A 15,428-nucleotide genomic window follows, 5' to 3' on the forward strand; every position below is an offset into this window, starting at 1 on the left:
TTTTAATTTCTTCAACAGCACCTTCTATAAATTTTATAATCAATTCAATATTTTCTTTTTTTACTTTGGGTTTAGGAGCAACTTCTTGTTTTACGCCGGCGATTTCAGTACGAATATTCTCAAGTATTTCCTCACCTACAAGAGGTTGAGCTGCAGCTATATCAGTTAGAAGTTTTCGTAAAATCCTTTCTGTTTGTTTAGTTCTTTCTGCTATTTTTTTCAGTTGTTGGCGGTTTGTTTTACCGACGGAAGAAGACCTTCAGTAGCCGTTACGATTCTTTCAGTAACTTTTGTGACAGGTCTAAATAACTGTTCTGCACCTTCTACAAATTCAACTTGTGACTCTTGACGAGCGTATAGTTTTTCTTTAACAGAATCACGGACTGGAATATATTTTTTTAATTGCTTCTAATCGTTCTCGAGCTAGTCTGGCTGCGTAAGATTCTTTAGATAGTGTCATTATTTGACACAATTTTATTTAATTTACAGCAGTAGAGAGGGTGCGACCTCAATGAGGCGTCAACGCAGTAAAACGCGCGAGAATACTTTTTAAAAAACACCAACGACAACAATAAAGGAACAAAAACAACTAACCCCCCGGAGAGACTCTGGGAGAGAAACTCTCAGAAAGTTAGAAGCTTCGGTTCCGCGTTATCGGCTCAATTATTTTCGTTTTCGTGAAAACCTTAGTTTTCAACGACGACGCTTCTAAAATGATGTGTGCTCACCCTCTCTGCTGCTATATATTTTGCTTGCTGGGCTCGCAAAACGTAAGCTTTGTGCAACAAATGAAATACATTTGAACGTTGTTTTTTTATGTCCCGAAGGTGTGTGTTTGTGTGTGTGCGTATATATATATATATATATATATATATATATATATATATATATATATATATATATATATATTATCATCATTCACTCGTTGTTTGTACAAATTTATGGACATAAGACAGGTTATTCTGTTTTCATATATTGTAGCAACCTTCAGGAGTCCATCTCCCGCGCCCTTGGCAACCTTGGTCGTATTTATGTGATTCAAAAGAATTACCAAGAGGCCCTGAACGTGTAAGTACCCATCGGCTGTCTGAGTTGCTCTGAATGTGTATGTACCCAACGTCTGTCTGATTTGCTTTGAATGTGTCAATACACACAAACTATCTTAGTTGCGTTGTATGTGTCGGTACCCACCGGCTATCTAAGTTGCCCTGAACGTGTATGTATCCAATCGTTATCTAAGTTGCCCTAAATACCTAAGTACCCACTGACTATTTAAGTTGCCTTGAATGTGTAAGTATCCACTCGTTTAATTGTCGTGAATTTGTAATTATCCACTGGCTATCTAAGTTGCCCTGAATGTGTAAGTACCCACCGACTATCTTAGCTGCCCTGAACGTGCAAATACCCACTCATTATTAAAGTTGCCCTGAATGTGTAAGAACCTACTGGCTATTTAAGTTTATTTCTCTTTTTAAATCGCTGCTTGTTATGAACCATTACTTTCATCTTATCTAGATATTAAAACAAATTTGTTCGAATTACACTCCCGCTTCCATTTTCCAATATAAGTTGGAACTTAAGCCATTTGATTGGTCAATTTTAAGTCGCTTTTATCCTTCAAGTGTTAAGATTAAGTTTAAGATTAAGTTGTATTGATGAAATGCAATCCTGGTACTATAGACACAATTAACGGCCTACGGCTATTTTTTTAAAAAGATTTATACAAGAAAGTTACAGGTAAAAGTAAAAGAAAATAGTGCTCATTTGCTATATTATCTGTATTCTGCATGGACGGCGCAATATTTACGTATTCGCTTTGGTACCTAGACCGTCTGGCATCCCCCCTTCCGAAACAATAAATTTAATTTTCTTTGACAAATGTAAATAAATAAATTAAAACAAAATTAAAATTAAAATAATAGAAAAAATGGCATGTCGTTGTGGTAAATAGTAGCACATCATAAGATTGTTTTTGGTGGGGTTATTCGGTTTCCTCCACATTAAAATGAACCACATCACGTCAGAATCGCAATATCCAGAGTGAGTTAAATAAGATCTCGGAACTTGTTGTGTAATTAGGTTAAGCAAATAAAGAAAATAATGAAACAAGTTAATTTACACTTGCAGCTTCCTGCAGAAGACTCCGCTTTGTAAAAACAGAATAGAGACGGCCTGGTTGTTCCATCAGATCGGAAACTGTTTCCTGGCACTGGGAGATTTTGAGTACGCCAAAGACGCCGCCAAGAAATCTCTGGAGGCGGCAGAAACAGCTGTGGAGTGGAGTTACCAGCTGCAGTCCTGTGTCCTCATGGGAGTTGCAGAAGGTGAGAGGACCATTAGGCATATGCGGAACTACAATGTATTTTTCGTGGTCCTGGTTTTTTTTTTCTTCTTCTTCAATTTCTGCTTCTTACATAGCGATGGGCAGTTTTGTCTCAAAATTAATACAGTGTATTGTAAAGTGCAGGTCGCAGACAATCCATTGATTACGCACATCTCTCAAGTTTTGCGCTGATTGGGGAATTCGTAAGAACAAAAAAAAATGTGTATTGCTAGGTGCGCATAAAATATGGACGGCTTTGGATACTTATTGAGGATGTATTCAGTGTCTACCTGTCCTATTTTTACAGTCTGCAACTGTTTGTGTCAAAATAATGCGAAATAAAGTAATCCATTACTATGGAAGTGTTGGATAAAAATGACAATAAAGACAATATGAATATTAACGCTATCATCATTCAGAAAAGGGGCGCGGGATTAATGAGGACCTCAAAGGGAACAAGCTAAGAGCTATCACCATGCAGCGGTTTTTCGTTCTTGTTTTTTTATTGAAGTCCTTCCAGTTTTCTATGCCACAATTAGCATCAAGTAGGTTCAACAGGCTACATCAACTATTGATCGCATGTAAAGGTGCGGGACAAGATACAAAATCAGTTACCCAATTCGCAGAGGGAAAGAAATATCACGGACCAAACTGCGCAACTTGAAATTTCTACTCGGACATTTTCTCTTCAAATTATAACAAACATAAGACGGTGTGATAATTTGAAATACCCCTAAAAATTCCATAACTTTGATATAAGATAAATTATTAAGGCAAAATTTGTTCAGAATATTTTTTTAAACTTTCGAACATTCTAAATTACGGCAAGAGCAAATTCTGTCAGAATCTAACAACACATTTTGGAGGGTATCGGTATATATATATATATATATATATATATATATATATATATATATATATATATATATATATATATATATATATACTCACTCCTTACTAAAATTCAATTTAATTGTTATTTATTACGCACAGCTGTTGCATCGAAATCTAAACTACGACGCTTTTAACATTTTTCCAATAATATAATGAACTTGATTAGAAATGAAAAGATATATTTTTGCTTATTGACAATTTGCAATGACCACACTAGTATTTTCTTTAAACTTTCAGTGTGAAGATTGTACAGCTGGAATCACTTGTTTTTTTTTAAAATCCAAATGAGTGTTAGACATCTCGTAAAGAAAACACCTCTTTGTATAATTCTAACAACTGACCGAGTGTATTAAATACATAAATCAGATGCACCTGTACGTTTTCAGATGCACACAAGTACACACTTAGTACACCCTTACAAACATGTATTACGACTCAATTGTCTTAAAATAAGTAAAAGAAAAGAGTGAAAAGCAACACGCTTTGTAAAATTCAACAAATATTTTTTCCCTAGAATGTAAAGTGAAAATGTAAAATACAAAGGAACTTATAATAAAACCCAGATAATCCTAGAAATACAGACAGAAGTCCTAATAAGTAAAGTTCTGAATAAACTTTATTGGAATTTAAAATTAAATCCAACGCTGAAGGTGTAGATGTGCCTATGGTGGTCCGTGTCGTGTTGGTGTAACAAGTCTTTTGTCACAATAATACAATCCAAGAATATATCTTTGATTGACATTTCATTATAAATTGAAGTCTCTATTTCCAAGAATGTTAGTTTGCAATAGCACTTTTGTATACATAACACATGTCAATAATTTGTTATGTATTTGCAATTTCAGTGAAGCTCAAGCAATATCACGCAGCTTTCAACACGTTTGAGAGAGCTCTAGAGCAGGCCAGGTTGCAAGGTAAGATCATAGTCATGGCTAGTACCTAAACGTCACTGAGCAGATACCTCTATATATAGAAAAGTAGCTTCTCTAAGAATCTATCTGGTCAAAAGAAAATGACATGGATGAGGATGAAAAGGTAATGTTTCATACTAATGATGAGACGTTTTTAGAACCCACTTGAATAAAGTAACGACCTGTTTTAGGGTCCGCTTTTCTCACCTCCGAGTGTAGGCTTTTTATATTTAAAATGTTTCTACTCTCTTTTGTGAAAAATGTACAAAAGTATAGTTCCGTTTGTAATCTATATGTTGTTCAAAGATGTATGCATCAAAACATTGCAGAAACGGGCGTCTCATGCTAGCCAATTTTTTCGATACAAACTAAGTGTTACTGTACTTGTAAGAGAGATTGCTGCATGATATCAGTACACAACTGATTTGCAACCACTATTTTTTAAAAATATTAATGTCGGATAAATGTTAAAACTGCAAAAACTGTAAGAAAATTTCCCTTTTAAGTGTTTAATATTTTCTGCATTACAACCAGTCTGAAAAAAAGCGAAAAAGACAAGTTTCATTTTAATATCAGTCTTCAGAAAGTGTGTCCTACATTTTCAGGCGACGAACAAGCCGAGGAAGCCGTTCGTGAGGCCCTGATGGACGTAAACGAGAGAATTCAGGAGGACATGCGTGGAAAGGGTAACTTTGATCATCCAGGCGTTTTGCGCGCGGAGCAGTCAACTCGCTCCTCTTCAGTGACCGAAGATTGGAACCCCGGTTTGGTTCGACAAGGCCTCACACGCTCTCGACTGGAAATAATGAAAATGCATGAACAGGTTGGGTACCGAAACAGGGCGGACTATGCAAAACCTCGTGGCGATATGTCAGACTATTCAAGTATATATATTCCGGATGATGACGGAACCATCTCGCTGACTGAAACCGGGTATGATGCTGACTATCTTCAGTTGGATCTAGAGCGCTTGAAGACTAACAGTACCCTATTAGGATCCCAGTTCGATACTCGAGACAGCGTTCATACTGACAGGTTTATCTCTGCGCATAAAAAGTGAACATCCAATCATCTGCAAAAGTGTATTCTATTTATCCTCCTTTTCTGATCTTCATCAAGAACAACACTTTTACTGTGTCTATTGTTCTTTGATTTTCGTTTATTTTGTACATTTCTTGGAATTTAACGTAGCTCATTTCGTTACCATGTTGAAGACCAATAGGCCAGTAAAGTGCTACCAAAACTTCCAATGTCAGTACATTAATTTGATCTCGGTGATAAATGTATTTTTCTCTGCTCTGATTTTACGAGACTTTTATAATGCGTGTTTCACTTGAGTCAACTTTACACGAATATTTCAAACGTGTAAATTTTATCAGCACGTATTAAACCCTAGTTTATGGAGGCAAATATTTCGTTTCTCTACAAATCGTTTCGGGTTAAACATCCAGATTTTTTCGAAGGAGAAAAATACATTTTAATATGTCACCGAAAATAACATTGCTTAATGGGCAAAGATCACGTGAGCTGAAGCTCGTTCTTTCTTGACCAAATCAAGAAAGGACGTCACTGTAAGACACAATTGCAGCTTATATTACAGTGTTATGCGGTCCCTGCTGCAAATCGAACATTTCTCTTGGATTACCATTTGCATTGTGTTTCGTTCGTAATTTCGGATAAATGTGAAAGAGAAATGGGTTTTGTGGCATGGCGAAAGAGTAAACATGGCGTACGTCGAATATGCTTATACTATACGGAAGTGGGATTTCTTGCGAATTCTTTAGTGAGTGATTTTTTTTTCTGTTTTAAATTCATTCGTGTCACCAGTGGAATGGATTCATCTTACACCAGCAACACACTTGTGATCTGTATACAAACGCTCTTTTGTGAAGTCGATCGACAACATGTACAACCCAGTGTCAGGATACCATCTTATATGTTTTCACTTTTCGGCATTCTATGGAATATATTTTTGCACGATCGAAGCTACCGAGGGTGTGGTGATAGTTCATTGAATTTCGCCTTTTGAAACTTGTACATAAACATTTCAGAAATTCCTGGATTGAATTTACGAGACTGTCTATTAATATATGTGATCAAATTTAATACCCATGTTTACAGTCATATACTTTTTTGTTTGAATGTTATCTAACTTATTTAGTTGGTTTTTTTCTTCTTAAATTCAGAACTCCTCCTAAATCGGAACGTCCTCGGCCTTTTCCGTCGCATGATAGAAAAACATCGAATGTAAACAATTGACATTTTGAGCTGCCTTCAGGCGCGTGATTGTTATTTTGTCATAATAACTCCACAACGTCAGACCGAAGAGATGACGTGTCATCGCTAACATTACTACAAACAATAGTTGCAGACAATTTAAACCGAATGATTTCATGAACGTTTTCATTACACAGTTGCAGGAATAATATCAAGAATACAGTGTAGAGGTATCTCATTGATTGTTGAAACGCCGTAAAGTGTTGTTTTCAAGAGCCATCCTTCGCAGATCTAGCCTGGTGTTCGTCCACCAAAACCTCACCATTGGGAAGTATCACTACGATTACTATCGAGTCTCTTTCAGAGAGTCAAATGTATTCGACGAGGTTTGGAAAGAGACGAGGATGTTCCGAATGATCTCCACCTATGTGTCTGTGATATAAAATAACTGTCAACGTGCAATTTGATTGGTTGGTTTGTTTTGTATATTGTTAAGTTTTGTTACCCCAACATTATCTCTATATGTAAATTGTGTGTTTAAAAACTTATATAAATAAAGTTTTGACACAGAGAGAAAGAGAACTTTAGTTTTTAGTTTACGGACACTCCGACCTAAATTCCATATGTGAACTAAATCCCCAGTGTGAATTGAGAAGCGCATGGAATGGCTTTGAAGTGGACATTAAAAAAGTCCTGAATTTTAGTACGCTGCACAGCAAAGATTTTTTTAATTAGTGAACAGTGCATCCCTTTAAAGTACTCCCCATGCACCGCTACAAACTTCTCAGTATGATTATTCAATTATTAGCTACCATTTTGTATTCATCTTTTTGGCCTGTTGCTCATACACTGGAAAACAGTCCTTCCAACCGCATGGCGGCTTTTAAATCGTTTTTTCCTCCAGCGAATTTTTGATATGGGATTCAGCTAATAATTACCTAGTGAAATCAAGTTGTACCAATAATGTCAAAAAGTTTGGATGCTGTGTTCCTCAGGAAGTATGTCATGATGGCGGATTGGTACGCCAGTGCGTTATCACAAAGTGCATATGTAATTCAGGTACCGGTAGGTAATGGTTTGGTAATGTTCCACAATGATTAGCAACACCTTGGAGGCATATAAATGCCCAGTGACATTAGCACTCTGGAAGATCGGATTTGTTCCATCGAAAAGTAGGTGTACAAAACTCTATGGACAGTCGGTCTCCATCTAGCGGTCTGTGGCTTTTCCCGATCCAAATTTACTATATTCTCTATAGTCGAGGTGATAAAGGTAAATCCATTTTTCGTCATATGTGACAATCTCTTTCAGACGTTACTGGTCACTCTTTTCATATTTGGTGAGTAGTTCTTTTGGCGATTTCGATCAGAGTCTGTTTTTGATCAGCAGCCAACAAATTGGGGACCCTTCCCTTCTTGCACAATAAAAGGTATCATCACAATACCGGATGTGCACGAGAACAAGTCACCATCCATAAGGAAGTGTTTGATCAATTGTTTGAAAAACACGGAGATAGAAGGGCATTTAAGTCATAGTCCTCTTCGTCGTCGTCCTCCTACCTTTTGTTATCTTCATATCATTCAAAGATGACGAAGTAATGCCCATGATAATATAAATATTGTCCACTGTGTATCGATCATCTTTATTAATTACTCCCTTCAATGTAGCCATTTCCACCTCGCCAATCGCAGGCAACAATCTTTCAGAACGTTGGCTATCTTCCAAAGATTAGCCACCATCTTTGAAATGACGAAACCACCTCGAGAATGTAAGATACGACAGAGAATTACATTCGTAAACTTTATTCAAGTCTACCTTGATACCAGTCGGAGTGTACCTTAAGACCCCCCTCCTCGGATGTTACAGTATGCCCGTGGCTCAGTAGCAGACTTGTTCTCCTCTTACATTTGTTAGATAACTGTCATTTACCAATGTTTCGTGGCAATTATGTACATGCAGTTGGTTGGCATGCGGTAGGTGCAGGTACAAATCGTTTTATGGAACATTATTATACTGATTCACGTGAAATTTATTCGCGGGTTCAAAGAAACAAAAAGTCATATTACAAATATTCAGAATTTTACAAATATAGATAAGTTGCTAAAATTTCAATAAAATATCTTCCTTGATGCAAAATTACACCGGACAATGATATAAGTCAAAGAACTTCATTTTCTCTTTTTGTGACCTTAACCTTGAGACAAGAGGCATAACTATCGTCCGCCGACACACCATTTAGTCATGAAATGTACTTTGGCAAAGTTTCGTGAAAATCCCTCCAAAAGTTATCAAGTTTTGGGAAGAAAAGCAAATGTTAAAGGACAGAAACACGAACGGATAGACGGACGTGTAATCGATATCATAGTATATTATCCTCGACTTAAGACGGACGCATACAAATTTTAAAATTCTCACAAAGTTTATTACATGTAATACTTTAACATCCTCGCAGGAAATGCACGTTTTCTTACAAATGGAAATTATCTTTTAAATATTTTGACCGTTCAAGTTTTTCTAGGTCAATTTAAAGTCTTTCGAAAAAACTTTCACGAAGTTTGGATAAAACTATCCAGGTAAATATCCCGATAGGTATCAGCTTACCTAGTTTCTTTGATGCATGAGGGATTTTTTATACTCACTATCTGTCCATCAGTGCGTTTCATTTCTCCTAAATCGATTGGTGAAAATTCACAAGACTTGGCAGTGTTAATTTAGTAACGATGCGAAACATGATATTTTTTTCCAATTAATTTTGGATCAATTATAAAATAATTCAAATGCTTAATTCTCGGTAATAATCTAGATCAAGAGGCCCAAGTTGTCATGAGATCGCTCAATCGATATCACTGGCTTTAGAGTCGATGACTGGATAATTTGGTGAAAACTGATCCAGTAGTTATTTTTTTTTAACAAGTTGTATCATGTTTTCCGTCACTGTTTACAGCGGCCATATTTACGGACAGATAACAAAATATATTTAATAATACTGGCATCACGGTACTCCCTATGTGACTCGTCTTGTACTTTGCCAGAAAAAAAAAGAAAGAATTCTTCTAAGAAGGATCAAGATTACGGTATTCTTTTAGTTGAATGAGCTAGAACTGATGTAGAATCAGTATGTTTTACGTTGTTTTTTTTTCTCTTGAGGATTACCTATAACGAATTCTGTCAAAATGGTAATATAATCGTTAAAATGTGTTGCTACTTTAAGAATTAACGGCAACAGCCAACGTTAAATTCCACATAACTATAAATTTCAATGATTTATGAGCCAGCAAGTTCATATTTTATCAAAACTTGTCGGGTAGTTTTTTTAATTTTTCTTACAATTTTTGTATTTTCAGGAAATTATAGCGCAAATTAGAATGCCATTTTCCTATCCACGTTTAGAATAGCTATAAATTACATTATCAACATCGTCCTCCTTCTCCTCATTATCATTTTCATTATCATCATCATCGTTACCATTGAAAACAACAGTCCTAACGTGACCTAAAATTTCACACATCCCCCAAACAAGAAATAAATAAAAAGATGTGCAAGAAAACTAAGAACTGCCATTTTACCGTTCTTATGCGTTGTTTTCTTACTTTTTGTGACCAGGTTGCTGTATCGTCGTCACTAGCAGCAAAAAGAAATTTGAGATTTCTATCCGAGATATAGATTTTTTATCAGAAACCTTATCAGCCATAAACATGCTTTAATGGCTCTGAGATTTAAATAACTGAAGACTTTGTTGGTGTTGCTGTTGTTCTTGTTGATATCCTCGACTCCGGAGTTATCTTTGGAGTTTCCACCCAGCATATCAGACAATCTCAGGGAAAATTTGATGAACATCGTATTACTGTCGGAAATATCCATTTCTAAGCAATGAAACGGTGGATAGTAATTAATCATTACACCTTTCTTGGTTTGGTCTAGTGCCTTGCCAAACTGATCGTTGAACAAAGTTGAAATGGTATAAACGAGATATCGACTCTTAAAATAGCAACCTTCAGGAATGCGCATGTCATGTACATCCGTGCACTGGATGACTATAGTATTCTTTTTAGGTAAACTTTATGGTAACTTTTATTCACTTATCAATGAATTTGTTCGTCCAGTATTTCTACGATGAAATTAATTTGAACCAAGACGATAACTAAGACTTTGATCTGATTTATGATTTCTTCTAAAGCGACTTTATGTTCGGCTTCGTGGTCCAGATATATTGCTTAAGTAATTTCAACGCCAAACACACAAGGTGTGGGTGTGAAACATATGGAGACAAACTTCGCTGGGTAAAGTCGAATAAAATTGATAATTCGCTGTACAGTTGTTCTCGTCTATGAGCAGTCTTCCGATTTCAAAGAATTACTTTCCAACGGTCCCTAACGGTTGTTTTGAGCTTGATTATTATCGTGGTTCTGACTGATTTTCCGTAGCTATACGTGACTTCAGTGATGGACTGGGCAGACGATAGCCAATAAAAACTGCCAAAAAATACCATGGTCAATGGTTGCTTTACACAATCTCAAGTTCTAAGAGCATCATCAATCCCACAATAGGCAATGAAAATCTAACAGAAAACGACAATTTGTGTTTTGGGAACACGATCTCTACGGCACACCCGCAGTGCTGTATTTATTTATGCGGCTCATGTAGTGATGATGTTGACTTAGATGACACGAGGTTTAACGGCATGTTCATAACTTCTCCTTTGTGTAATCAACGGTTTGTCAGGCTGCTAAAAAATTATACTACATCGATAATCTTTCCAACACCCTTTTAGTTCTTTCATAAAACGTTTTCCAAACTTGCGTGTTTTTAAGTGAAGTTTTGGTTTCCCATCCAACCAACAAGCTTTCTTTTTGGGGAGTGAGCAATACACTAATATCAACCTAACAGCCATCTATTTTTTTTTCTTCATGTCCGGACTCTTATTCAAGAGCATTATAACATTGTGGAATAATAAAGAATGCACATTAGGATTATTAAGAAATACTTGATAAAGGTAAGTAGCTCGATTATTGTTATAATTTTAAAAAAAGATTATTACACAAGCCGTTACATCAAACCAATAATTGGGTTCCTACAACAGTTTAGTTATACATACATACATACATACATACATACATACATACATACATACATGCATACATACATTCCTTCAAGTTGGTCTTAACTATTAGTGATCTTAATTTGTTTCCTTAAAGATATTGCTTCTAAATAAGGCATGATGTAATATGTAATTCTTAAAAATGAAATAAATCTTTTTAATTTTTATCCCCTGGTAATGTTCAGTTTAGTGTTCTTATATTCGGGTTTTTGTGGATAGATTTTGATATATATCGTGTTTGTCTATGTTTTGGTTAGTATTTCAGTACATCCGTCAGTGATTATTTTTCTTCAAACCCAAACTCCTACATCGACTGTGGAAGACAGAATATCTATTATAATGTTTTGTGTACTGTTCATAACTTTCAACTAAGTTATCAATACAATACAAAATTATTAACCATCGATCATTTTTGTTCTAATGTGTAAAAAGGTATTTACTTAATGTACACAGATTAAGTTTTCTGTTCTGACGGTTTTAGTTTTACGAATTTGAGATAAGTAGCCATACGCTTGGTACCAACTATTAAAGTATAAGTAAATACTACAACATCTTTGTTCCTGTGCATTGTATGTATGTATGTATGTATGTATGTATGTATGTTGGTAGTAAGTTTGATTTATAAAGCTATCCGGTCCTAGATTCTAATTTAACACTTACTAAAAGTAATTCAACCAAATTGTCCAAAATGTTGAAAGTATGGGTATTAAACATTATAAAATTAATTTTCGAAATTTACATATTTTTATATCTCACTAAACCCATTACTACTATTACTGCCGCTAAACAGTCTCTGCATGTGGATGGATGGATGAATGGATGGATGGATGGATGGATGGATGAACGATCTTTGTATCCTCTTGTACTGAGCTTCTATAGATACGTACAAATTACATGGGATATAAAAATATACACATGAATAACCATATATTATGAAACATACCTGGTCATGAAGAAATACGAACGTAAGCTAACTTAAGGTGTGAATTGTTTCTTTGAAGCATGGGGTATATAGTCAGATATTTAATAATGATAAATAAATGATTAGATATTTAAATGAAAAATTGAAAAATAGTTACATATAATACAAAGCAATAATACATATATATCATACACACCCCAAAACCCTCACTTATGTATGTTTTTGGGTACGTATGCGTGGGGTGGGGGTGGCGGGGTGAATGCATTTATGTTCCTTCGCAACTACGTACTTGTGCATGCAGACATGTATTCATTATATGATTTAAACATATGTATGTACGCACGTTCGTGTGTTAGCACGTAAGTCTGGACGTGTGTAATTTAGTGTGTGTGTAAATATATATCTACCTATATCAGTTCGTCAGCTCAACTCTTCGTATATCAGGGTAGCTTGTTATCTAGCCATCTAGCTAATTATAGTAGGGGCCCCGAGTGGCCGAGTGGTCTAAAGCGCTCACCGTTACGGATCACTGCCATCTCACCTCTGTCTGCGTCGGTTCGAGTCTCGGATTCGGCTAATGTGGTTATGTGAGAAAGCTTGCCAGTAGCTTCTCGTGGGTCGGTGGTTCTTTCTGGGGTTTTTCCGGGTTCTTCCTCCACCATTAATACTGGCCGCCATGTATAGCCTATCTTGTGCTGAAAAATGGCGTTAAACCCTACAACAACAACAACAACAAAGCTAATTATAGTAGGCGAGTACATTATTGAACTGCTCAATACCTTGACAGGTTTCATAAAGCAGAAATGTGGCCCCCAAAAATTTCCAGAAGACTTCCACTGGAAAGTCTATCCTATTTCATTTACTAAAACACTAAAATCCAGAAGTGAGAACGCCAAACATTTTCCACCAGGAGTCCATGTTTTGATTACATTGATTTGCTCCTAAAGTAAAATCATCCTCCCTATCACAAATACTTACAAAGAAGCCATGTGTATGTTTTCTGTACCTACCTCTACTCTGATCTTATGTGGACAGTCTTGTTTTGATTTAACGGCTTGAATATACTATCCACTGACAATTCCAGGGTTGCTATTCGTATCAAAGCCTTCCACCCATATCATCTGTCATAATCTAAAAGATTGAATATCTTGTTTAAACAATATCCTCTTTTTTTTAAAAAATATTTCCTTTAAGCAACATATTATCTTGTGTAAGTAAAATAGTATCTCTTTAAAACATGGTATTATAAGTTTATACAATATATCACTTAGTTTAAAGAAGATAACATTATTTTAAAAATAAATTATATTTTGAATAAATTTCTTTAACGAAAATATTACGTAAACCAAGATTTTAGCAAGATATTGTTTCCTTAATCAAGATTATGTCTTGTCTAAGCAAGATATTATTGTGTTCAATCTAGATATAACAAAACAAAATAATGGCACTATCCAGCCATTGTATGTTTCAAACTAACAAATATCAAAATCGTCATCAGCAGCTGTTCTAGTAGAATGATAGGTCTTTTTGGCATTTGAAAATGTATTTTCATCTCGAATTGTTTTTAGTTGTTTTCCTCAAAATATATCGTTATTCATTTTTTAAAATCCTTTTTTATTTTTCTCTAAACCACTAAAATCTCTCGAAATCTTTGATTTTAGTATTAAGGTTTTACAAAGTTCAATTAAGGACTTGAGCAAGTGTTGCTGTTAAAACTGCATCGATTTCAGTTTTCAACCCATTTGTACGAAACGCTTCAATTTTCGTAATGAATGAAGTATCTCTCTTTGTTTTCAATGTACATAATGCTTTAGGAACCGTTGTACGATCGCAATGATCAGCTAACTTCTTCAGCAAGGGAGATAATCGTTTTGTCTGACATTGGTTTCTCTGGAGTTTACTAGCAGTCCTTGAAATAGCAAGGCAAGAGTAATGGAATCACCAAATCCACCTTTACAATATTTCCGGTAGCATTCTTTATATGCATGCAAAGTCATGTGGTTTTTCGAACAGATTCTTTTTTATCCATCTAAATGTATTTATCAGTTGTCATGTTTTTTTGTTAATTGGCATATACTGGTTCATAGATGACCTTAGCATAGAGATTATTAGAATTTAGATACACAGCGAATGATAGTGACCTTGATCGCTCGAACTCACCATAAATTTGTCTGACCATTTTCGTCTATGTTGTATTAGTGACTTGCTATGGCGTTTCTATGTGGCACCATACTTATATCACCTCATATTGTACTTTTTAATCATTGAAGATTTGTTATAGTCTGACCGCACTTCAAGTTCTAAAACATTATACATTTAAAGTTTCTAATGGTGTGCTAAACGGGGATTGCTGGAATAATGAGTAAATAAACCTTTCAATGCGATTGATGTGTTGTATGGGCAAATGTCTTTTCTCAAATATGGTTCATAAGCGAAAAAGTGAATGAATATAAAATGGCATTTCGGATATTTAAAATTTAAATTGCATTTGGTAATAGCAGCACCTCTGTACTTCCCTTTTAAATGGTCATTGTTATGAACTTTATCTTTATTCACATTTGTCAAATATATGACACATGTTCATTAAATTAAAATGCCTTTCGTCTTACTCTGCAAACACTACAAGATGTGATATATCTGGTCTTGATTTTTGGTACATTAGATTTACAATCTTACTTGTCACAAAATACTTTAATGCTATCGGTACTTCTGACAACAAATCGTTTATATTTCCTGTTTGGAGTGCCCCTGTGGCCTAGTGGTTGGAGCGTCCACCTCGGATGCGGTTGGTTGCAGGTTCGAACCCCGGCCGAGTCATAACAAAAACTTATAAACTGGCACTAATAGCTACCTCGCTTGGCGCTCAGCATTAAGAGGTTAGTGTTAGGACTGGTCGGCCTAGTGTAAGGATAATGTAACTTGGTGGGACATGATCCTGCATGTATGCAGCATGATGCCCCAGTGCTAGACATCACAATAAACTGCCACATTGTAGACATCGTAGCAATATGACTGAAAAATTGTTAAAGCTATTTCTTATTTATGTATATCTTTATTTTCTGT

At 35.5% G+C, this 15,428-nt stretch overlaps 1 protein-coding gene across 1 annotated transcript in view; it reads left to right on the forward strand.

The window, feature by feature from the left end:
* Window positions 1–6,927, forward strand: part of LOC149791754 (uncharacterized) — a 45,316-nt gene extending 38,389 nt beyond the window's left edge. The window contains exons 9-12 of the mRNA XM_089970256.1: window positions 982–1,068; window positions 2,128–2,324; window positions 4,063–4,131; window positions 4,734–6,927. Of these exons, the coding sequence (XP_089826382.1) occupies window positions 982–1,068; window positions 2,128–2,324; window positions 4,063–4,131; window positions 4,734–5,188 (808 nt within the window). The 3' untranslated portion in view covers window positions 5,189–6,927. The remainder of the gene's footprint in view (window positions 1–981; window positions 1,069–2,127; window positions 2,325–4,062; window positions 4,132–4,733) is intronic.
* The last annotated feature ends 8,501 nt before the right edge of the window (window positions 6,928–15,428 follow it).

Source organism: Sinohyriopsis cumingii, chromosome 9 (genome assembly GCF_028554795.1).
Source record: "Sinohyriopsis cumingii isolate HCF-2022 chromosome 9, ASM2855479v2, whole genome shotgun sequence".
Taxonomy (NCBI): domain Eukaryota; kingdom Metazoa; phylum Mollusca; class Bivalvia; order Unionida; family Unionidae; genus Sinohyriopsis; species Sinohyriopsis cumingii.